The sequence below is a fragment of the Budorcas taxicolor genome, chromosome 11 (assembly GCF_023091745.1).
Source record: "Budorcas taxicolor isolate Tak-1 chromosome 11, Takin1.1, whole genome shotgun sequence".
In the NCBI taxonomy this organism is placed as follows: Eukaryota; Metazoa; Chordata; class Mammalia; order Artiodactyla; family Bovidae; genus Budorcas; species Budorcas taxicolor.
Window position 1 is genome coordinate 44,184,949 of NC_068920.1, and position 24,888 is coordinate 44,209,836.

At 56.7% G+C, this 24,888-nt stretch overlaps 1 protein-coding gene across 3 annotated transcripts in view; it reads right to left on the reverse strand.

Moving 5' to 3' along the window:
• Window positions 1-22,997, reverse strand: part of FOXP4 (forkhead box P4) — a 33,322-nt gene extending 10,325 nt beyond the window's left edge. For 2 of the 3 annotated variants that reach the window (XM_052649644.1, XM_052649642.1), the window contains exons 1-6: window positions 22,779-22,997; window positions 10,008-10,103; window positions 3,415-3,537; window positions 2,817-2,903; window positions 552-699; window positions 216-429 (exon numbers count right to left, since the gene is read on the reverse strand). In XM_052649644.1, the coding sequence (XP_052505604.1) occupies window positions 216-429; window positions 552-699; window positions 2,817-2,903; window positions 3,415-3,537; window positions 10,008-10,103; window positions 22,779-22,997 (887 nt within the window). The remainder of the gene's footprint in view (window positions 1-215; window positions 430-551; window positions 700-2,816; window positions 2,904-3,414; window positions 3,538-10,007; window positions 10,104-22,778) is intronic. The other variant, XM_052649645.1, reaches the window with a different exon arrangement.
• Between the last annotated feature and the right edge of the window lie 1,891 nt (window positions 22,998-24,888).

The following is a 24,888-nucleotide window of genomic DNA, read 5'->3' on the forward strand; positions in this document are numbered from 1 at the left end:
AGACGGGGGTCAGGGACCCTGAACACACCAGCAGCCTGGGTCCTGCGCAGCCCCAGCTTCCCTACGGATGAGGTTTCAGTCCCTAATACAGGTTCCCCAGAGGCCGAGCACAGTTTTGTGTGCCCCGGGAGAAGCCCCCAACTATGGCAGCCCTCGGGGTCAATGCCAGTCCCCAGGCAGGTATGCAGTGCTTCCTCCCGGCCCGAGCCCCATACCTGTCTCTCCGAGGTGTGAGCACAGTGGGCTGTCCGTTGGGCAGGGTGTGGTGGGAGAGGGGAGGTGAGACTTTGGGGGGGGCGGCGAACGAGGTAGCGGTAGTGGCCGTGCCGGTGAGGTCCAGCCCCTCCTGCTTGACGCTGTCCTCAGCGGGCTGCCCGGGGGCACCCTCGCCCTTCCACAGCTGGGGCAGGTCTGTGGGGCACACAGCTGCTGCGGGGCAGAGAGGGGAGGAACACAGGAGGCCCCCTGCTGTAGCTGGCTCCTGGGAGCCCTTGGGGGCAAGCGAGGGCGGTGGGGCTGGGGCTGGGGCTGGGTGGGGGCTGGGTACTCACCTTGCGGGAGGGTCTGCAGGGGCCCCGAGGCTTGGCTGGGCTGCAGGCTGACCAGCCCCTGTCTCTGCAGGTTGAGCAGGTGCTGCTGCTGCAACTGTTGCATCTGCAGGAGCTGCTGCTGGAAGGCCAGCTGCTTGTTCCCCAGGGCCTGGTGGGGGGCCCGCGGGGGCGGGCAGAGAGGGGTCCCCTCAGCCTCGGGCGTGCCGTCTGGCCCCCATCCCGCAGCCACCCCCTCCCAGGGCCTGTCGGCCCCCGGAGCTGTCGTGGTGGCGTCTGCCGCTGCAGCCTCCCTGCTCCCAGCCCAGCTTCCATAGGGCTGCATGCCGCCTCGCGGTAAACACGCCTGCACGCACGCACGCAGGCGCGCAAACACACACACACACAGCCAGACCCAGACACGCAGCACGACGCCCTCCCTGCTCCCGCCTCCCTCCTTCCACGGCTTCAGCTCCCGCACCACAGCTGTGCTCGCCTTGGGGGGGCGGGGGGCTCTCATCACAATGATGGATGAGCCTGTCAGACTCGGGGGGCCACTCCTGCTTGGCGGGCACCCTTCCCACATGCCCGGGGTGCCCCCCTTCTGCTCTGAGGAGGGGGCCTTCTCCCCTCCAGCTCCTCTCCTCTCTTGCGTCTTAGATACAGAGAATCCAAGAGTCTGATGGGACTTTAACAGATCAGCATCGACAGGTCACCAGACAGGGGAACAGACACATCGCTGCTGCCCAGGTGCCCGCCAGCCGCCCGCACTTGCTTGTTCTGCTCTTGCTGGCTCTCTCTTCCCTGCCCTGGCCCCTGATCTCCCTACCAGCCCCCCCGCCCCCCAATTCAGTACTTCACGCAAGCACTAGCGAGTCAGTCTGTCAGTAAGTCTTTTCTAAAGGCCCAGGAGCCAAGCAAGTCCTGGGTGCTTAGGAGGCAGGGATGGCTGGGCCCACCCGCCCTGGAGGTGGGAGGATGAGGGGGGGTTGCTTCTCAGTAAACCCACTCTAGCGACAATGCAGAGAGTGTAACAAATACAACACCTCTGACGGGGAGGCTGAGGCTGGGAGGGAGTGACTGGGCGACAGCAAGGCAGCTCCTGGGAAGAGGCCACTCAGAGCATGGCTGTGTGTGGGTCTCTGACGGGGAGGCTGAGGCTGGGAGGGAGTGACTGGGCGACAGCAAGGCAGCTCCTGGGAAGAGGCCACTCAGAGCATGGCTGTGTGTGGGTCTCTGACGGGGAGGCTGAGGCTGGGAGGGAGTGACTGGGCGACAGCAAGGCAGCTCCTGGGAAGAGGCCACTCAGAGCATGGCTGTGTGTGGGTCTCTGACGGGGAGGCTGATGCTGGGAGGGAGTGACTGGGCGACAGCAAGGCAGCTCCTGGGAAGAGGCCACTCAGAGCATGGCTGTGTGTGGGTCTCTGACGGGGAGGCTGAGGCTGGGAGGGAGTGACTGGGCGACAGCAAGGCAGCTCCTGGGAAGAGGCCACTCAGAGCATGGCTGTGTGTGGGTCTCTGACGGGGAGGCTGAGGCTGGGAGGGAGTGACTGGGCGACAGCAAGGCAGCTCCTGGGAAGAGGCCACTCAGAACGTGGCTGTGTGTGGGTCTCTGACGGGGAGGCTGAGGCTGGGAGGGAGTGACTGGGCGACAGCAAGGCAGCTCCTGGGAAGAGGCCACTCAGAACATGGCTGTGTGTGGGTGGCAGGAACGGGGCGTGGGGGCAGGGGCAGGGGGTGGTACAGGGCCTGGTGTGGAACCTTAGGAGGCACTGTGGCACAGAGAGGGAGAGTGATGTGGGCTGAGGGGTCCCCTGGAGAGGCAGCACAGGATGCTACAGGATGTGACAGGAGTTGGAATAGAGCTAAAGAGACTGAAAGATTCTCAGGACCAGGCCTGGAGGGCCGAGGTGCTGGGTCACTGAGATGAGGAGGCAGGAAGAGGGCAGGACCACTAGGCGGCCTGTCCTGAACGAGGACACTCACACATCGACACATGCGTGCTCAGATAACCCAGGGCTCAGCGCATCTGCTCTCCTCATCCCACAACACGAAGCAAGGAGATGAGGACTGAACGGGGTTGAGGGGAGATGGAGTAATGTGCCTCCACCCCCCGCCCCCGACCGCAACCCCCTCCCCGGCCTCTCCTGACTTTTCTACTGTTCCCACAAAGCAGTTCTCTCCCAACCACTCTGGGATGCCCAGCCTCCGGCCAGGACGGGTTTGAAGTGGCGGGTGAAGGGCAGGCATCCTTTGAAGGGCATGTCCTGCCCTGCCCAAGCCCCTCACCTCTTTGGGTTGCTGCTTCCCGGCCTGCTGTTGGGTGAGGAGTTGGAGGTGGAGCTGCTCTTGCTGCTTCTTGTAATATTCCTGCAGCTGGGGATGGATAGCAGGGCGGGAGGGGGTTAGCGCTGGCCGGACTGCTGACCCCAAGGCAGCACCAGCCCTCTCAGGACTGGGCTGCTGAGAGACAGATGGCCCAGCAGGGAGGGCTGCCCTGACCTCCCCGGTCTGCGGTCTGCATGGAGAGAGCTTCCCTGAGTAGAGCCAGGACTGAGAGGGGCAAGGGGAGCCTCCCCCACACTCCATGCCCTCCCTCTCCCTTAGGTCAGGAAAAGGTGGGGGATGTTCTGTCCCTCCCTTCGGGTTTGGAGATACAGGTGGGGCCAGCAGGCTGTGAGGGTGTAGGGGGTGGGGGGTTTGCTGTGGGAGAGGCCTGACCTCTGACCTCTCCCCAGCTGTCCTGGAGGAAGGCAGGTCAGTCTGGCCTGAGCAGTCTCTCTGGTTTCCGACACTGCTGTGGCCCTTGGTGATGTTGCTAGTAAACAGCGTGGGAGTGGGGAGGCCAGAACACCCTGCCCTTCCCTCAGCCTGGGGGCAGACTCACCTGCTGGATCATGAGTGCTTGCTGCTGCTGGAGCAAGGCCTGCAGCTGGGGGGGCGACAGGATCTGCTGCATCTGCTGGGGGGTGAGCATCTGGGACGACATCATGGCCACTGACACGGGCACCTGCGGGATGGGCCGAGTCAGACCCTCACCTCCACCCCCGCCCCACGGAGGCCCCCACCCAGGGCCCCGCCCCTAGCAGGGCAGAGTGGCTGCAGAGTGAGCAGCCTTGGGTTCACATTCTGGCTCTGCCACCTGCTAGCCGTGTCTCCGGACAAGTGACTCACCTCCTTCATTCTTGGTTTTCTTTCTTCTTAGAAAACAAACATTTTTTGGCCATAGAACCTGTGGGATCTTAGTTCCCCAACCAAGGATAGAACCCGTGCCCCCTGCGTGGAACTGCGGAGTCTTAATCACTGAACCACCAGTGAAGTCCCTATTCTTGGTTTTCTTGTCTCTGAAATAGCGACAGTCTCGGAAGTAGCGACAGTGGCTGCCTCTTAAAGTTATCACAGGGGCTAAAGACCTAATACTTAGAACAAAGCCTGCAGATGTGCTGTGCTTAGTCGCTCAGTTGTGTCCAACTCTTTGCAACCTCATGGACTGTAGCCTGCCAGGGTCCTCTGTCCATGGGGATTCTCCAGGCAATAATACTGGAGTGGGTTGCCATGCCCCTCCTCCAGGGGACCTTTCCAACCCAAGGATTGAACCCAGGTCTCCCGCATTGCAGGTGAATTCTTTACCATCTGAACCACCACAGGGAAGCTCTTATATGCAGTTCTTGGTGTGAGAAGATTAGAACCTAGTGACACTGGTCAGTAGAACCCATGCTTTGCAGGATTTCCCCCACAACCACCAAGTGATGGGGAGGGGCAGTATGTAGCCACTGCCAACTCCTACTCAGTGTGTTCTGACAACAGGACCCACAAGGTGGGCCTGGCTAGGAGGGCAGCCTGCAGCCACAGGAAGGTTTCAAAATGCCCACATGGCACTAGGATCTGGACTTTGGCCCAGCTTACATCCATGTCATGTACTCCAGCCCATCTGCCTAGACGGCCTGCAGCTGATGCCCAGGGAGCACGGTAGTGCCATCCTGGGTGAGTGGATGGAAATCCAGAGGTCCAAGTGGGGTGGAAATACCAGGCAGGAGCACAGGAAGGCAGGCCACTGCTCCTTGCTGGGCACTGAACTTGCCACGTGACCTCTTGGCAAGTCACTGGCCGTCTCCAGAATCTCCCATAAAACAGGGATCGGACTGCGAGAGATGCCTCCATCCTGCTGGAACATGCATGGTTTTCAAAACAGGGCAGCTTTCTGTCCCCCGCCCTGGGTGAGGCCTCTCTAGGAGGCCCAGAGAATCCAGCTCCAGGCAGAAGATTCAGGGAAAAGCAGTACCATTATTCTTTCCCCCAGTTCCCACCTCCCTTGAAATCCCCAAGCTGGGCATTCATATCCAGGGTAGTCCAAGTGGCAACATGTCTTGTTGCCCTGCTTTAGCAGGAGAGGTGTCCTGACCAGCCCATCAGCCACCCCCATCAGGCTTCAAGGCCTACGTGGTCAAGACTCTGATCTCCTGCCTCTCTCCCCAGCCCCAGCACAGCCCCAGCAGAAGTGGCACACCACAGGCACTCAGTGTAAGTTTATGCTTCCCCGAGCTGAGTTACCATCCCCTGCAGATCAACTTTGGGGCAGGGAGGGAGGGAGGGGAGCTGGCGGCCCAGTCCAGGAGGAGCGTCCTGCAGAGACTTGTCCTGGTCAGGACAGGACAGGTTGTCCCCAGAGGACTCCTGGGCCCTTTTACCTTTCCCCAGCCTCATGAGTACGGCAGAAGAGGAGGAGGTGGTTCCACTCAGGATCCCTGGCAGGGGCCGGGCTCAGCCTGAAGCCACCAGTGAGGTTATCCCCAGGCAGACGGGGGACATGCAGGGGACTGAGGGACAGCAGCAAGTCTCACCACTCCCACCCCATAGGCAGTGGCCGAGCCATAGCCCTGGGCTCCCCTCCTCTACCTAAGCCATCTCTGTGCAAACATCCCTGGAAGGGGCACCTTGCTTTTTAGCCACGGTCAACACCGGGTGAATGAGGGTGCCCCAAGTGCAGGGTTGGAATTCATGCCCAGGTCTGTGCACTCCATAGTTCCCGCTGTGCCCAGGTCCTGCACTGCCTGCCCCATCTGAGCAGCTCTTGAGAAGGGCTGGGAGAATGAGCAGAAATGGAACCATCTAGAGAGCTGAAGGGGTCAAAAAGGCTGGAGATTCCAACGCCCAACCTCCCTCTTTATAGCTGTCACTGGGGAAGACAGGGAAAAGTCAGGCTGCAGGGCTGTTCTGGTCCCCATCCCTGGAGGGGCCTGCGGTGGGGGGCAGACCACGGCACAGACCCACCCCGCCTTGCAGAGCCAGCCTGCATCCTTTGCTGGGTGACCCCAAAAAGGTAGTAATGAGCTCAGAGTCATGGATTTCTGAGTCAGGTGACCCAGGTTCTTGTCCCTGACACTGACTGTCCTTTGAAATCCCTTAAGCTTCCTTTTCTGCATCCGCTAACTGGGGTTGGGCAGGCCTGCCTTCCCTGCTTCACAGGACTACTCAAGAGGAAGTTGTTGGCAACTGATAATGTACCAGGCTAAGCCCTGGATGTGCATCATCTCCCTGAATTTTCATAGCCACCCTGGGAAGAGGGCACCATCACGGTCATCATTTTATAGATGAGAAAACTGAGGCCTAGAGGGACAATGGGAAAAGGGGTAAGTGGAAGTTATTGGTGTGTCATGAAACTCTACACAAACGTAAAGACAATTACTTTTGAAAACCCTCTGGCTTTTCCATTTTCCCTCTGTCCCCCCACTCCTCCACGAGTGCACCCCAGCACTTGGGCCCCAGGAGCAGTACACGGTAAGGGTCACTTGAGACCAGAGTTCTGGCCCTCCCATGCTCATGGCTGTGGGGACTGACCTAGAGCAGATGGCCAGGGCTCCGGCCAGGAACACTGAGCCCAGACACCCGGGAGGTCTTTCCAGGCACCAGGACCGTGAGTCACTGCAAGTGGCCTGCAGGAAAGGATGCGGCATTTCCTTCCTTGGGGCTTTCCTACTTGGAGGCAGGGGAATGGAAGAGATGACCTTGGAAGGCCTCCCCAGCCTCTGCTGTTCCTGCCAACTGGCCGAGCAGCTGGCTGGAGAGGTGGCTGCAGCAATCTGGACGGATTACCTTGTGTGTGCTCGTCTCTAAGGTGGCCCAGCAGGGTCAAGAAAGGTCAGTGAGGTGGCTGCTGCTTGCCGATCTCCTAGGCTGCCTGAACGCATCCCTTCCCTTCCCGCCCCTTGGTGGTTCTGAGAACTGAACTGGAGCTCCCCTGGTGTCCCCAGTGACCCCCCTCACCAGGCTGAGATGTGTCAGGATGGGCATCGTCAGCGAGTCAGCTCGGCAAGGCCAGTGAGTCACCATCTGGAGGGCGGCCAGGGCAGCTAAATGCTTACAAAAGCCCTGGCAGTGTGAGCCCCGGGCAAAATGCCGCCAGCTGCCTCCAGCCCCGCCCTCAGCGACCCTGCTTAGGCTTGGGGCCCTCCAACCACCATGCATGTGGTATGCTGGGCTGGGAGGGGCAGAGATGGCACCTGACACAGAAGAGGCTCATTTGGAGGCTGAAATGGATACAATTTGGTGCCAGAATCAAGGACCCAAACTCAACCTGTTTTAAATGGGTGAGTGGGGAGACTAGGCCAAGGTTGCAAATAACCCTTGAGAATAACCAGAGAGTAGTTCTCAGTCCTGGCTGGAGCTGCAGCAAGAAAGATCGTGGTGAGATACCAAGAGCTTCAAGGAATGGCAAGGGGGCTGAGAAGATGAGACAGTGGCTGGCTTAGCTAAGGGGCTGCCCCAACCACCCTTCTGAAGAAACTCCTAGCTACCTGTACTGCCTTCTGTGAGTGACTCTCCCTGCCTGGGGCCCAGACCCAAACCAAGCAATCTCTAGGCTGGAGCTGGAGACCTAACCTGGCATTAGAAACTCTTGTGAAGCTGGCTCTGAGAGAGGGGTGGTGAACACAGCTTGGGGGTGAGCGGGCAGGTGATCCTGCCTTGAGTTGGGGACTACTGGGAAAGTGGCTGCCACTGAGCTGCCTGACTCACCTTATTCAAACTCCAGATTGACATAATGCACTCTCCCGGGTCCTCCCACCAGCCGTGAGATCACAGAAAAGCTGTTTCCAGGCCCTGGACCTCACTTGGGGTCAGAAGCCCCACTTCCTTGAAAACTGAACCTGAGCATGAGGAGGAGAGGCAAGGAGGGTGTCCAGGTTTGGAGGAGGAGGATCATTGGCTGGGACCCCAGGCTCCTGGAGAAGTTCAGACATGGCCCTAAGAACCCCCATCTCCAGCAGCCCAGAGAACCATCAGGCCACGCCTCTGTACCGGGGACTCTGGTTCACTACTGTGCTAAGCACGTGACAACATCACAATGCAGGCAGGAAAGTGTGTGTTCTGGAGCTAGTTGTTTGGCTTCAAATCCTGGCTTGGCCCCTTGTTAGCTGTGTGTCTTTGACCATGTTTCTTAACCTCTCTGGGCCTGAGTGGCTTCATCTGCAAAACGGAGCTAATAACAGCATCTGTCTCCTAGGATGGTGAAGATAAAATGGGATGATATTTGTAAACTACCTGTGTCTGCCCCATGGTAAGCACCGTGTAAATGTTGTCAGTTTAGGAAGTACTGAGTAAGTGTTTGTTGAGTGACCTCTCTCACTGTTGGCGGTGGGGGTGGTTTCCTAAGGAGGATTCCACAGCGTCCCTTCTTTTCTCGGTCCTTCCAACTACCATCCAGCTCCTTCCTCTTACTGGGTCGACAGACCCTCTCTGGATTGGGGAACATTCCAACCGTTCCCCAGCTGACTCCTCCCTGATTTTAGAAGGTGGTATTGGCTGGACCAGGGGCTTCCCAGGTGGCATAGCCTAAAGACTCCACTTGCAAATGCAGGAGCCACAGGGGACCTGGGTTCAGATCTCTAAGTTGGGAAGATCCCCTGGAGGAGGAAACGGCAACCCACTCCAGTATTCTTGCTTGAAAAATCCCTTGGACAGAGGAGCCTGGCGGGCTACAGTCCATGGGGTAGCAAAGAGTCGGACATGACTGAGCATGCGAGCTATTCTAAAAGCAGTAGGCTGGGCCTAGGGGAGAAAACTCAGAACAGACTCAGCACAGTAGCCTGAGGGCTACTTCAGACCCAAGGAGTATATGGGGGTGGGAGGGGGGGTGGAGAATGAAAGTGTTAGTCACTTAGTTGTGTCCAACTCTTTGCAATCCCATGGATTAGAGCCCATGAGGCTTCTCTGTCTGTGGGATTCTCCAGGCAAGAATACTGGAGTGGGTAGCCATTCCCTTCTCCAGGGGATCTTCTTGACCCAGGGATTGAACCCAGGTCTCTTGCATTGCAGGCAGATGGCGGGGGGATGGTGGGGGCGGGGGGGTGCATTCCCTAGTTTAAACAGACCCAGTTTTGCCACTACAGGAGACAGGAGACCCTTATACTTCATTCCCATTAGCTCTCCGGATTCTGTCCTCCCCTCCCCCGCCCCGGCCACTACCCCTCTGTGCCCGGCCCCTCCCCCTGAGAGATGTCTCATTGGATTGGAGGCTTTTAGAAGAGGGCCACTGTCTGGCACCTTTAACTTCTTGACTGCACTTACATAAAACACAGATCTGCGTTCAGAGCCCCAGGACAAAACCTAGGCCTGGATCCTTGTCCAGGCACCCAGTACCCCATCCCTGCCCTGCCCTTCTTGTCCCCCCTTCCTTCCCTCAGCACCCCACCCCCCAAGGCTCCAGCTTTGCTCACCCTTCCTCCCTTAGATAAACTTCCTTTCAAAGCCCCGCTTAATCCTCTCCCCAATTCGGAGTGCCCTCCCCTCCCAGCAAAGAGGGGTGGGGAAAGCGAGGAAGCTTGGTGGCTGGGCCCGGCGATGGGGAGGGGGGTGGGCTGCCCACGGAGCTGTGACCCACCCCGACTCAGACTGCAATTCTCCCAAGTTCTTTGTGACACAAAAGGTAAACAGAAGGCCTGGCTTACCCCCGCCCCCCACCCCATCTCCCCTCCCCCAGCCGGCCAGATGGGCCAGCACACTGGGGGGAAGGGAGAGGGGGAAAAAAGGGCAGATTGTGCAAAGGAAAACAAAAGAGACAGAGAGACATCAAGAGACAGGAAACGTGGGGAGACAGAGGGTTGGTGGGTGAGAGACGAGGTAGGGGGAGGGCTGGGCGTGGTGGCCTCAGCAAGTGAGAGAGCTGGGGAGAGGAGGGACAGGCGGAGTGACCCAGAAGTGCTGGGGAGAGACCAGAGGCGGTGGGCAGAGAGATGCAGAAGAGGAGGGCTGAATCAGACTCAGACTCTGAGCCGACTGGCTTGGGGGGGAAGGTTAGGTGCAGATGGGAGGGCAGCGTTTCTCCACCCACCCGGCAGTGACTGTGGCTCCCACTGGGAAGTTGCCCACTCTCTGGCACTGGGGATGGGCCAGAGCACTTCTCCAGCGGGTCCTCCCCTCCCTCAGTGTCCGGTCTACCCCGACCAGCCCAGCCCAGCCCAGTCCGGTCAGTGTCCTCCTCACCTGCACAGCAGAGGCCGACTGTTTGCTGTCGTTGTTCCCTGGGGAGCTGAGGCCCGAGGCCTGCTGCAGCAGGAACTGCCGGGCCACCTGGAGAGCCTGCAAGACAGGGGTGCATCAGTGTTCCAGCAGCTCTAGGGGACATTTGGAGAGAATGAAGGGGAGGAGGTCAGGTTCACGTGGAAGGTCGTGGGAATGAAAGTGAAGAAGGAATTCATAGGGTCTGACTCCATCTTAGGCCTGTTCATGCTGATCATGCTTGGCCACCTTTCCAATGGACTCTGAACTCTTTGTTTAGTGCCTATGAAAACAACAACAGAAGGATAAGACCCCCTCCAGACAGGGGAACCTTGAAGAGCGTATCTAGGTTACTCATCGCCTAAGAGAAAACATACACTAGATCACCCCTTCCTCCAGACAGGCCATACATTTTTCTGTATCTATCGGAGTGTAACCTCGGGTTTATTGATTATTGGCTAATTGTTTGTTTGAGCACATGAGCACATAGCATGTGAATGATGGGGTTTTTGGGATTGTATTTTCCTTGGTTTATGTAAGTCTCAAGGAATTTGGAGTGGTGGGTTCAGACACATACACATGGGGTATAAAAGATTTTCACAAATGCTGGTCGGGGTCCTTGGCTAAGAGGAGACTCTGCCTTGGGCCTGCTGGTATAATAAACTGCACTCCACTATCTGCATTGTCCTTCTGAGTGAGTTTGTTTCCCAGAACACGTGGCTACAACAAGAGAGTCACGGGGTCCACCTGGGCTTGTGGAGAAAGCTAGGAGTCACTGAGAGAAGCTACCAGGCTTTGGGGATCACAGCCTGTAGGGACTCACTCTGGAACTGTTGGGACTCAATGAGGGCAGTGGTACAGAATCCACCTGCCAATGCAGGGAATGTGGATTCAATCCCTGGGTTGTGAAGACCCCCTGGAGTAGGAAATGATAACCCACTCCAGTATTTTCCAGTATTGCCAGAAAATTCCATGGACAGAAGGGCCTGGAGGGCAGTCCATGGGGTCCCAAAGAGTTGGACATGACCGAGCACATAACACCCGTGTCAATGGGGAAGCAAACGGAAGGGTGGGTGGTCAAACAATGATCCAGGAGAAAGTATTAACATTAACAGAGATTATTTGTCGAGCATCTACTACAAACATGTCAGGCACTTTACAGGGACAATCTCATTTGATCCTCTCCTGGGAAGGTGTGAGGTAGGGATTATCAGACCCATTTTACAGATAAGAAAACTGAGTCTCCAGGAAGTTAAGTAATATGCCCAAGATCACATAACTCAGAAGCATCAGAGCTAGGATTTGAGGCCAAGAAGCCTGGCTCCCAAGCCATCTGTCTTACTAGGTGGTCAGTCTGAGGGCTCATGGGAATATCATCCACTTGAAGTCAGAGCACACAGTTGGGTGGATGAGGGTCTGAGCACTGCATGGCTTAACGAGTCCAGGGTGGTCTGGGCCCAGGACATCATGGCACTTGGGGAATTGAACTAAATCCTGAAGGGAGTGTGAACTATCAGTGAGGCCAAGGTGGCTCAGACTGGACTCTGAGGTGGTGGGATCATGGGATCATGGGAATGGGAAGCGCATAGTTTGCAGGAGGAGCATCTCTGGCTAGTCAGTGGGTAAGGGAGGTAGGCAGATGGGCAGTGAGTGGGAGGTTGAGCAGGAGAGGTCTGGTAGGAAGGGAGGGCTCAGAAGTTCTCTGTAAGGTCTGCCAAGCCCTCCATCCCTGCCCCTCACCCACACCCCCTCCCACTCCAGGTCAGTAGAGGGTACAGAGGCTGGGGGTACAGGACTAGTTTTGAATCCACATTCCAGAAGCAAAAAGTCTGTCTGTCCCCAGGTTCCTCGAGGACCTCCTCGGGGCCTGGAGTGGTCGTGTCCAGGCCATGGACAGCAGGCTCTGGCATCAGGCAGACCTGAGTGTGAAGTCCAGCTGTGCCACTGCCCCCACCACCCCCGTGGGGTAATCATGGGCAAGTTATCCCCTCTCCTTGCATCGAGACCTCCTGCTCTGCAAACCTGGGCCACCACCCAGCTCTGAAACATGTGGGGGATGGGGGTGTTAAAGGACCAGTGCTTGGCACACAGCTGGCATTCTCAGGATCTGCTCCTTTCCCTTCTGAATCTCTCCACCTTCCTCTTTGTCACCTCCTCCAGCCTCTTCCCAGCACACCTACTAAATGAATCCACCTGTGGCCCCCTCGCACATATGCCCACACAAACCCTTGTCTACCCTCATGTGGACTTCCACTCCCATGCCCACTGCAAGCTGAGCCCCACCAAGGCGGCTCTGAAAGAGAGGGTATGGATGCATGCATACCTCCCCCGGCCCCCACTGCAAACACTCAGGGAGCCCACTGTGTACCAAGCGTAAAGGCACACCCCCTTCGCAGCCCTTTCATTGAACAGCTGAGCCTCCCGGAGGCTTAAATCTAGTTCACCTTAGGACAGCATCTAAACACACCCTGGTGTTTATGGGAACGTGTCCCTGGGAAGAACTGGGATCCAGATTAGCATGGCCCTCAGCAGCGCTTCAGATCCTAGACTTCCCCATGCCCTTCTTTCTGCAGACCTCAGCCTGGAGAAGTGGCCCAGGGGTGCTTCTCTTCAAGACACACATCAGAAAGTAGAAATCTGACCTGAGTCAAGGGCTCCGAGAGGCTGTGGGAGGAGGTGTGGGGTGGGGAGAGGAAAGGAGGTGGCCGAGTTGTCATCAGGAAGGGTCTCTGCTTCTATGTGCCTCATTTCTAGGGACCACCCCCCAGGTCTAGTGAGACAAGCTAGACAGATGCTCTATGTCCTCCAAAGGTAGATATGGGGTAGAAAGGTCAGGGGTCAGGAGCTGGCAGCCCAGGTGACCCAGAGAGGACGCTGGTCAGGGTAGGGGGAGGATGCACCCCAGATCTCTAGTAAGAACAGAGGAGCCACATGGGAAGGATTTCCAGGGGAAGTTGTGGGGGGCACACTGATCAGTCTCCTGGTGGGGGGGGGAGTGGCCTGGGGGAGTTGAATTCACTCCCCACTCTCCTACTTTGTGGGCCCCTGGAGCATGAAGTTACAAGACTTACAGGGAAAAAATGACAGGGCCTTACAATCTCATTCCTGTGAGAACTCCCTGAGGCAGGCCCTCAGCACCGCACCGCCGCCCGCCCCCCCCCCCGCCCCCCCATCTCCACTTCGCCTACTCCTACCACTCTGGGCTTCCCTCCCGTTAGGCCAGGTGAGATTCTAGGCCTGGCCAGCGCGTCACCTCCTCTGACCTCCCAGCCTTCCCTACACTCCTTCTTCCGGTTTCCGGTGTGCCCGGGACTGTGCTAGGTGCTGGGGAAACAAGAGAAACGGAACACGGACTGTCCCAGGGCGGCGATGGGCGCCAGAGCCCAGGGGTGGTGGCAGCGCTGACTGGAGTCTGGAAGGGCAGGCTCACCAGGACTCAGCAGGAGGGTGAAGGGAGAAGGGCGAAAGCATAGCGACCCCCACCCAACGGACAACAGAAATGGACAGCAAGTCTGGGGACCTTGAAACCACTTCCAGGGACAGAAAATCAAGCTGTGTTGGGGGTAAGCAGGCAGAGAGGCTGGAGAGCCTTCGGGGTTTGTTCCTCCAGGCACTTCATTCATTCCTCCTTTACTCATTCGCTCACTTTCATGGCCCCTTGTCTCGTTACTGGCTTGGAGAAGATTGAGGGGTGACAGAGGAGATGGGGGAGGCCACAGTGGGCAGCACATGCTCATTTCATGGACTTTGTTTACAGCCCAGCCCCAACACCCGACCCAGTGAGGGACCTGGTTCCACCTATAGCTGCCCAGGAGTGGGTGATGATGGGTGGACAGGGGTTTGAGGCCCAAGCTCCCCTCCCCAGATGTCCTGGTCACTTATGCTTAGTGCACTGTGATATTGCTTCATCCTCACCCCCATCTGGACCCCTAGCCAGGGGTGGTGCTCCAGGAGGAGAAGGGCGGGCCAGGAGAGGCCCTTTGGCCCAGGAAGTCCTCCCCCAGGGTGGTCATCCACGGGATCAGGTAGGTCTGAGACTTCCTAAAGCCCCGTCCGACTCACAGTCACCACCCTGGCACTACAGGTGTAAGTCTACCCTGCCCGCCTCAGCTAGGGCCTGATACATCACTGCAGACTACCCACCTCTGAGACACGTGGGAAATGACACCCCCCCCCCCAACCTTGACAAATGCAGCCCCACCTTCTCTGCTGATGACGACCAGGTCCTGGCCTCCTTGAAAACAGAGACATTGTTAAATGGATCTGTGGGTTCCTGCCCCGGTCACCAGCACCTGGCAGACACCCTTGTGAAATGCACTTGAGTCTAGGCTGAACAGGGAAGGCAGGCCCAGAATGACACAGAGCTCAGGAGCCAGCATGTGAACAGGGCCTGGCAGTTTTCAAAGCACTTCTACATTTGGGTGAAGCTTCCCAACCTTGAGCTAGACAGGGCAGGTGTCACTGGCTTCATTTGACAGACAAGGAAATTGAGGCCCAGGGTCCCATAGCTAGGAAGTGGAGTTCAGACACCTCCAACTGCCCAGCCCCCCTCAACCCCATGGAGAGATCATCATGATCTCATGCACAGTCTGGTGAGGCCTACAAATGTGCCTTCCCCGAAGTCTTGGGAGCTTGCAGCTGTCTAGATGTGAAGGGGAGGTACAGCTGGATGAAAGGGGGGAAAGACCAAAAAAACAATCTCCCCAGGAGTAAAGTGGGCTCAGTTTCCCCTCCCTGCAGGCCAGAGATACCCAGATACAGCTTTTGGTGGAAAGGGGCATTTAGGATCCCATCAGGGTCGGAAATTCCCTGGAGGTCCAATGGTTAAGACTCTGTGTTTCCACTGCAGGGGAGCAACGGTTTGATTCTGGGGCTGGGAACTAAGATCTCACAAGCCACGTGGTACAGCCAAAAAAAAAAAAAAATCCCACCAGGGAGAAGGCATGGAGGGCTCAGGGAGCAATAGGAAATTGGGAACCATTTGGCCTTTTCAAGCTTATTTTCCGTCTCCCTCCACCCCTCAGACTGAAAACCAAATGCTCAGCTCTGTGGTTTGGGAAGTGAGGTCTAGTTTTCCTCTCAAGGAGGCAGCACTGGTCCTTTCAGTGCCTGAACCCTGGTCAAAGGGATCTGGATCTAAATCCTGGCTCTACCATCTACTGAATGACCTTGGCTAAGTCCTGCTCTGAGCCTCAGTTTCTTCCTCTGTAAAATGGGAATAACCCTGTAGTCAGCTCAGAGGTTTGTTGTGAAGAATACATGAGACAGTGTGCATGGAGTACTCAGCACAGTGCGACCCCAGCAGGTCCTGGATGGACGTTAACTCCTGTGATGGTGATTATTAATCTTTTACCTTCCCAGGCAGCTCCTGATCATTTGCCCACTGCCACCAGAAGGACTTGTGAACCAACTCCTCTTCCATCTACACCCACCCCCACTCCCCCCTCAAGCCTAAGAACTCAGTCTTGCTAATGAAGCCGAACTCTCCTCCCCCCACTGCCCATTCAGAAGTCATTAGCAGGATCTCCACAATTAGGAACAAATGGTTTATAACGGATGGCACCCAGGGAGGGCCATGAGGATGGAGGGGAATGACGCTAGTGCTTGGAGGGCAACAGGGAGCTGCTAGGAAAAGAAAAACAAGTCCTGGGGCAGGAGGGTCTCTCATCTACGGGATGAGACCACACCCTCATTTCTGTCTGGGAGAATTCAGGGAGGGACCAGTGACCTCTGTGCAGAGGTCAGGTGCAGGGATGTTTACCAGTTCTTTCTCCAAGCTAGAGGATTCCAGGTCTGTGTTGGGGTCCCAGCCTTGCTGTGTGCATGTGCGTGTGCGTGACCATGTGTGTGTGAGGACGTGGTGCTCAGGAAGACAAGCTTGAAGGACTGAACTTTGAGAACAGGGCAGAATCACACAGATCACAGAACTGGTGAGCTGGAGGGTTAGAGGGTTATCTAGTCTGGTGTTTTCCAAAGTGCTGGCCTGGCCATGATCTAATGGTGGGTCATAGAATATCAATTGAGAAGGTCAAAAACAAGGAAAAAATACACACACACATGAAAATATCAGAGTTAATACATAAGCATAAGCATTGTTTCATAAAACTGCGCTGCTGCTCCAAACAAAAGGTATTTCTTACAACAGATTCCAGCAAAAATATCTGCAAAACACTGATGTAGTTCACTTTATCGATAAGGAAATGGAAATTCAGAGACAGGCAGTGAAGTGCCCAGAGTCACACAGCAGCTGAAGCAGAACCTGAATCCCCTGGGCCTGACATGGGCTCTGAACAGGGGAAGTGCGGCTAGGAGGTGGGCAGGCAGGATGGAGGACCCCCGGGAATTAAAACTCTGGTTTAATTCCAATGGTGGCGAAGGGCAGCCAAAATAAACAAAACTGAAACTTTTGTTTGCATCTAGCTAATTTTGGCAAAATTGGGATCTCAACTGTCTGGATAGTTTCAACTGAGAGCTGGCTAGATTTAGAGGAAGGGGCCCTAGAAGGGTGTTTAGGGGGCCAGCCCACCCCAAACCTGAAAAGCCCTCCCAGAAAGGCCTATCACCTGATCACCTGTCCCCCTGGAACATGACTTTGGATTCCTCTATCCATAATTGAGGGGGTATTTATGAAGTCCCGCAGGACACCCACACTGTCCTAGACACTGGGGACACGGTGTGTTTGCTTTAACTGGGCTCACATCCTAATAGAATGAGACAGACGCTGTAACACAATGAAGCGAGCTGTGATGGTGGCCATGTTGTGCAGGACGGTGGGATGGTTACTTAGGTTGTACGGCCAGGGAGGACCCCTCCGAGGACACACTGAGGAGGAAGGGGTTACTCTTTCAGGGGACGGACATACGACTGGAAGGAGCTGGTACGAGAGTCCAGAAGCAGGTGTAAGGCTGGAGCGTTATGAACCAAAAAGGCCAGTGTGGCCAAGCTTCCAAGGAAGTCTCAGGAATGAGTGGCAGCCAGATCACAGGGATGCTGGTTTTTTATTGCATTCTATATTCAAGGAAAAATTGCTGGAGAATTTTAAGCAAGAACGGCTGTCATCTTTGAGAGCAGATACCTAACCCACTGCTAGTAAACAGTAGGTACCTAATAAGTACTTGTTGACTGGTACAGGAAACCTCTGTCTACTCCTTGAAATACAAGTCTTCTGGGACCAGAGTGTGGAGGGAAAGGGGACAGGGAGAAGGGTCAGCAGTCAGGGGTCCCAACCACCAAGGGTGCTGATCTGGGGAGATCCAGGCTCTCCACCAGCCAGGCTTTGTCCTCCAGCAAAGAGACATAAAAATGAAATTACGCAGAGAAGGAGGGGCATGGAGGATGGGGGAGAGGAGACCATAAAACCCCCGAAGTGATTCTACACCTTTTTCCCTTGGAAAAAAAAAAAAAAGCTTTTTGGGTAAGGCTGTAAATTTTTTTTACACCAACCTCGTAAAAATGACATCGGCACATTCTCAAATTAGAACCATTAAAATGAAAACCAGCAACGCAGATACAGGCAGGCCCACGTGGGTGGGAGACACACAGCCCAGTTTCAGGACCCCCTTCCCCAACAAGTGTGTTGAGAATGCGAACCCTCCAAGGAAGATGATTAACAAAAGAACCCACCACGGCCCAGAAGGGCAAGGCCCTCCCTAGAGGCCGGCCCTCCCCTCCATTCTTGCCCCAGAGGCATGGGTGCAGCCTCTCGGGGCCAAAACCAGCTCCCCAGGAAGGTCCAACAGTGGCATCCGGAAGGAACTGAAGCACTGTGGGCTGAGGGTTGCGGGGTGGTGGCGCTTCCCCTCCTAGACATGTCCCAGTAACGAGTTCTCTGGAAGTGGGTCTGCTCCCATGTCTGGGTTCTGTGAACCCAGCCACTGCCCTCATGCTAGCCACCCTGCAGGGGCCCTAAGAGTGAGGTTTGGAGTGGGGGCTGTGCGGGGCATACGGTTCCCTCCCCACCGACTCCCACTGGGGCTCCCTCAGGAGAACACCTAGCTGACCCACTGAGAGGGGGTCCTGGGATGTGCCCACCTGGCTTCAGTCCTTCACCCTTAGGAGAGGAAACACTCACCTTCTTCCCCCTCAATTCTCCCCAAACTCCTTATCAGTAAGGACAAGAACTCTGGTATAAAAGGGAGATGAAAGAGGCGGGGGTGGGAGGGTGGGAGGAGGGGGTCTCAGAATTCCACAGCAGAAGGGAAGCCTGAGGGTACAGTGGGCAGTCTCCTTCCTAGTCCCGAGGAAGCAGGGGCCTGGGGACACCCCTCCTCTATCTTTCTCTCCCCTCTTAGGGAAACTTCCTTTCCTGTCGGACCAGGAGGCAGACATGCAAAACAGGGGGGCCTTTGGCTTAGTTACCCAGGAGGGGTATGAGAAGGGGAGTTTGGCCCTCTCAGGACCCTGCCCGTCACCTTACTACCTGGCCCCACCTCCCACTTGGCCCCTGTTCCCAGGCAGGAGGGATGCAGGGAGTTTCTAACACTCCCTGCAGCTGTCCGCAAGTCTGGGACCTCCCCCGCATGAACTTTCTAAGTCTCCCCTCTGAGGAGTGTGGGCCCTGACCCTCCCTTCGGGGGGCCCCCAGCACCTCCTGGGAAAGGATTCATTCTACAGAAAGAGAAGGGGAGTCTGGAGGGTGTGGGACCTGAGATGAAAGAACGGGATCTGGGGCGGGAGCGAAGACTTTAAGAAATGGGCCCCAGACCTGCAGACGAAAGGCAACTGCTGACTGCACGCGTGAGGTGTCTGTGCTAATTCACCTCTGAAGACTCCCCCTTTTCCACCCCATCCCCCCAGGAACTGGGGCCACGAGAGCCAGATGGGAGAGGGAAAGGAAAATCTCTTCCATTCTTCCTTCCCCCAACTCCCTGACACTGCCCAGCCCCGTCTCTATGGAGGGGGCTGAGGTAAAAGCCCATTAATGTGCAGAGCCCCCCAACCATTCTGAATCTCCTCACAGGATGTGAACAGGGTGGGATTTGGCCTGGTTGCCACAGCAACTGCAGTGGGAGTTCCCAGACGCTAGGCAACCCTCCCGTGACCCTTGCTGACCTGTCACCCCCGCAACCAGAGGACAATAGGAGTGGCAGCTCTGGAGGCCCCGACTCCTTTCAGCCCAGCCGCTCTGCCCGCTGCCCGCCCCCCCACCCCGCCGCCTGCCTGGCCCAGTCCCCCTGGCCCCAAGTCCAGCGAGCATCCCGCCTGGCCCCCGAAACCTCCACAGGCCCTCCACCTCACTTCCCCAGAGCTGCCACACACTTCTCCCAGCCCTGGCTGTGCCCTCATTGGAGAGCCCAAGGGATATTTGTGGAGACCCTGGGGAAAGCCCTACACAATGGGAACGTGTTCATACAGGTGAAGTCAGATTAGGAGAAAATGCAAGGGCAACCTTCAAAGAAAAAAATGCCACCCTAGAGGGGAAATATGGGCCAAGGAAGACTTTGGCTTGATGAGGGAAGGCAGGGGTTGATGGGCAGCTGGCACGCCTGTTGGGTTCAAGGCATCTCTAACAGGATCACTAACCCCAGCGGGCCAGCAGGGTGCTGGGTGCAAAATGAGCTTCCATGCATGTTTGCTGAGTGAATGCGCGCTCCAAGGCTCACAGTCCTCCCCTGCCTCCTCCTCAGGGGAGATTCGCCAGGAGACTGGAGACCAGGTGAAAGCCCCAAGGACAGAGTGGAGGCAGTGTGGCTCTGTCACTCACCAAAAAGGGGCTGGGAGGAGGGAGCAGGAAGCTGGGGCCTTGGCTGCTGGACCGAGGCAGGGCAGCCAGACCAGACGGGGACCCTCTCTCCAGTCAGACAGGGCCGGGCAGCCCAGCCCTGCCCCCCTTACCCCCACCCCCTGGCCGCCTCTGTTTAAACAAGCTCTCGGCCTGCTGTTGCATGGAAACCGGCGCCTCTTGTTCCAGAGTGACGTGGCTGCCCTCTTCAGCACTGTTTGTTTCAGCCTAAAGTCCTGTCACCAGCCTGACTTCTGACTCGCCCTGTTTATCTCTCTCTCCTTTGTCAACTCATTACTCCCAAAGGCCAAGACTGCATTTCCAGGGCTTGTTTATCCAGAGCAGAGGGGCAGGGACCAACCGACAGATGGACAGACGGACAGAGGAAGAGGCGCCACGGGGGCACAAGGAGGAGGGACCAGGGCGCCACCCACAGACCCACTCACAACCTCTGGAGTGGCCACTTAGAGCCGGCGGCCAGCGCTGCTTTTTGTTGGTTTAAGAGCGCTTTTAGCCTGAGAGTGGAGAGCTCTCATTCACTCACCAACAGTGGTTTATTTAGCACCTAGTAGTCACCAGGCCTTGCTGCCTCAGGGACTGCGAAGTGTGGTAGGAGCTGAGCCCTGCACGAGGAAACACTAGGAGCCAGGAGAACCGAGAACTACCATCCCTGGCACCTGGACAAGTCAATGCTGCCTCTGGCTGCCCCCTTATCTGTGATGTGGGAATAAGAACAACATAAACTTCCCCGAGAAGGTAAGGGGATTAAAGAACCAAAGCATCAAACAGAGGCATGGTTTTTGTTTGTCCTCCAAGGACTTCCTGATTGGGGTTGAGAGGGAGCAGGCACTTGCTGGGCCCAGCCCTCTTCCTCCATTCACTCTCCCAACAAAGAGTCAGAGACATTTGTTGGGGGGGAGGGGGTAACCAGAAATCGTTACCCTGAAGCCCCACCCCCAAAAGCTTCACTAATATATTGGAGGCAGAAGGATGGCCCACAGACTGTTTCCTTTTAATTGACAATTTTGTAATTTTAATTTTGCAGGGTTCTTTTCATAGTTTGGAGCCAAGAAAACCTTTTTTAAGTCTCAAATATTTTCCTTGGCCCTAGGCACTACGCCCGTAGTGAGTGCAAATGGATAAACCAGCCCTCCCTCTGCCTGCCTCCAAATCTCCACCCCAGTTTATTTGTGAAACAGATATAGGATTTTCCAGGACTTTGGGATATTCACCAAAACAAACAGGGATAACTGGAACGTGGAATATAGATGGTAAAACACCGGCCTGAATGCAACAGAAACACAGAAACCTGATCAGTACAGACAGTCCTGTCTCTCCCCATCCCACACCACTCCCCGCGTATCCTGCTGCTTACTGGCGCTCAGTATTCTCTTTAAATAATTTCTTAAAAGAAACTTTCCCCCTAGCCTTCCCTCCACTTTCACAAATTTTCATAGCTCTGTCTGCCTAGAGGTGCGATAGGAGAAGTCTTCACCCACACAAAATGGGTGGCCTTGGAAATCTCTGGCCTGGTGTGTTTTGTTATTGTTTTGATAAAGGGTAGGGTTCTGCCCTTTGACCTTCTGTCCCCCATAGATGGTACAGACTCTGTGGGTCTCTTCCCCAGGGAACCTGCTTAGGCAAGCTTGGGAGATGCCAACGAACTCCCAAGGACCATCTCCCTGGAGAAAGGAGACAGGCCTTTTCTGCTCAAGTTCCCACTGTTTGCAAGAGGAAGGGATTTTTAAAGTCCTCAATTCTGCTCACACCCGTATGGATCAGTCACTGGGGGGAAGGATTTCACACCCAAATTGCATCTGATCCTAACAGTCCCTGTGCTTCGGGTGCCAAGAGGCCAAGGCTCAGGGAAACCCAGGACTGGCCCAGATGGACTGCTGGGAAGGAGAGGTGGAGACGGAACCTGGGTTTGTTCATTCCCTGCGTCAGTCCTGGCTAACCAGCTCTAGAGTTGGCCTTCTGACAGTGCTGCTTCCAATCTGATCTCTGGCTTCAAGTGTGGTGGGAAAGGGCCCCTCAGGGGCTATGAAGTGGGAGAAGGAGCCTCAGGGCAAACCTGGGGGAGAGCAAGAGGGTGACAGGGGCACACACCTGTGCACACAGGGCAGGGAGGGGCACAGGCAGGGAGGCACGTGCAGGACCGCCCCCCAGGGGTAGCGCCACCAGCAGTGACTTGAGAACCAAAGTCAAATAAGAGAAGGCGCATCCCAAGGCCAGCCCTGGCTGGGCCGGTTCTCCTGAACTTGTCAAGCATGATTTTCCCTTTTTCCCGGGTGGGGCTGGGAACTGGGGCCCCTGCTCTGTCATAACCCAACCAGGCTCCCCACCCTAAGGCCTCCTGATCCTCAGAGAGGCTGGTCTTGGACTCCTGAACTCTGCAGTTTAGGGTGGGAATGATGAAGGGGGAAGAGGGAGGAGGATACAGACAGAGGTTTCCAGTCCAGGCACTAAACATGGAGGCCTGCCTCTGCCTGCAGCTCAGGAACTCCTCCCAGGTGTGCTGACCCCCGGTGCCTGTGAGTTGACTCACAGCTTGGATCAGGGGCCCAAGGCAGAGGTGCAGGTGGGGAATGCATTACAATACAAACAAAGTAAAGCTCCCAACGTGTGCAGAGCCCCCCAGGCCAAAGAGGAGACACCCAGAGCGGGGTCTCCCTCCCCCAACCCTGTTTGTTAACTTAGCCAGAATGCAGGAGTAGAGCCCAGGTGCCTGCCTGCCCAAGATGCACCCCCCTCGAGCCTGCTGCCCAGCCATCTGTCTGCCCTTGTGGGCATTTCTGAGCCTAAGCCCAGAGATCTCAGGGCCCCCAGCCACACCACCCTTTCTGGCAGGGCTGCTCTCCCCTGGCCTTAGTGATCACTAGAGGGAGGGGGCGTTGTCCCTGCTGGTTGGACCTTCTCAAGAAGGTTAAAGTAAGACAGCTAGGCTGGGAGCGGAGGCCCCCGGGGGAGCCAGGATGTAGGAGCAGGGGTCCGGCATCCCTCCCAGGTGGCTGGGGAGGCGTGCCGGCTCCTACCTGTTGCTGCTGGAAGTGCAGGAGCTCCGCGGGGCTCATCTCGCCGTTGCTGTCTGCGCCCACGGCCGAGTCCCTGCCCGCACCGCCTGCGGCAGGGCCCGCAGCCCCGCCGCCGCTACTGCCGCCACCGCCGCCATCGGCCTGCCCAGAGAGGCTGCCCACGCCGTTCTGACCAGACGGAGCTGACCTGATTGTCTCCGAGGCGGATTCCACCATCATGTCGCTCTAGCGGGACCTGGAGAGGGAGGAGAGACGTGGGGGAGGGGCTGAGGCACGAAGGCCTGCCAGGCAGGGCCAGCAAGGGATGCCCCCCCCAACACCCCCGTCCCCAGACAACACAACCCCACCGAGCCCTGGGGCGGCTTCTCCCTCTCAACTTCCTGGAGGCCGACCCTGGGACCCCTGTTGGGGTGCAGACCCTCCTAATGTCACCCTCCCCCCAGGCCCAGGCGAGGGCAGCTCCAGACTGTAGCTGAGGTGCCCCCACTGCCCCATATTTCCTCGAGGGGGCGATGCCCCGCCCTCAAACCAGTTCAGGCCTCTCCCTCCAGGCTAGTGTGTAAGGCAGAGCCAGGACGGGCAGGGGTCTGCAAGGACTGAAAACCAGCTGAGGTATTCACTGGGAGCCACCATATTGCCTCCCCTCAACACCTGTGATGGCCGTTGTGTTTATTTCCCCCCAGACCCGGAGCTCCCCAAGGACAGGGCCTCCTTTCCCCGCTGCAGCACAGGCAGCTGCCGTCTGCCCAGCACCCACTACTGGATGCCAGTCCCTCAGCTGGGCCTGGAGCTGTGCTCCGGGAGGGGGGGCAGCCAGTGGTCCGACACCCCTGACCTTCCCTTCTAAGGCCCTCAGCCCAGCGCCTGGCCCAAAGCTGATTCTCGGTGTTTACTGTCTCCACAGGCACCCAGACCCCTTCTCACAAGAACTGTGGGAGACCGTTCCTTTCGTCCTGATTTTACAGATGGGAAACCGAGGGTCCAGAGGGTCAGGAGATTTACCCAAGGCTGAGCCAAGGCCTGAATCCAGTGTCTTCTTCCCCCACGTCCCCAAACCGTCTCTCAAGCAATGGCAAAAACATGCTCAGGACAAGAGGGTATGACAGGGATGGTCAAGGCCAGCGAGGAGGGGGCCTGCGGTTCCTTCTGCATCTCATGGACGGTGCACTAGCTCAGATACCTGTTACACAGACTGAAGCAGATGGGGGGCTTCAGTGGGCAGAGCTGTTCTCAAAGGCTGGGGTCTCCAGCTATCGCCAAAGCCACAGTCCCTTGAGAGGAACACTGATTTCAGCCAACAAGACACAGTTGGTATCCACTACTGATCTCTGACAGGAGTCTTAACCTCCCTACATCTCTCTCAGTTTCTTTGTCTGTAGAAGGAATTTCTCCCAGCCTCAGAGTCCCGTGAGGAGTAAATAAAACAGCACACACAAATCACCTGCAGAGTTAAGGGCCAACAGATGATCGGTCCCTTCTTCACCTGCCCTCTCTCTGTTTGTAAGGGTGGAGGCCCTGGGCTCGGAGAAGTCGAAGACCAGCGATCAAGGGGTGGAAGCCAGTCGGTGATCTTTCCTCCCCTTCTTGATTCCCTTTTGGCCTTTGCAGACCCCACAGACACATGGAGTCCCTGACCCAATAAACGGGTGCAAGTGGGCCTTAATAGACCAACGGCTGGAGGAGACTCATTGCCTTACTTTCTTCTCCAAGGAGGCAGCTCCCAAATTCTCTTTCACCCTGGAAGAATTCTCTCCCGTCACCCTACTGAGCCCCTTGCTGTTTTTGTCCCCAGTGTCGGCAGAATGGGAAGGACAGTGAGGGTGTGGGGGGAGCTGGGGGTACAGAGCACTGCTGAGGGCCCATGGGGAGGCCACAAGTCCACGTGTGCCACGTCACACTTGCTCTTGTGATGACCTGTGCGGCCTCCTGGGTGATCCCGTGCTGCTGGAGTGTCCCTTTTTCTCTGCGTGTTCCCAAGGACTTTTTACAACCACCCCTCTCCCCCTAGCCGCGGCTCCCAATCCTGGGTTCCAAGAGGAGCTGGGCCGGGGGCAAGGGCAAGGTTGGGGGTGACGGTCTGGAAGAGATTGAGCACTCGGCCTCAGGCCTT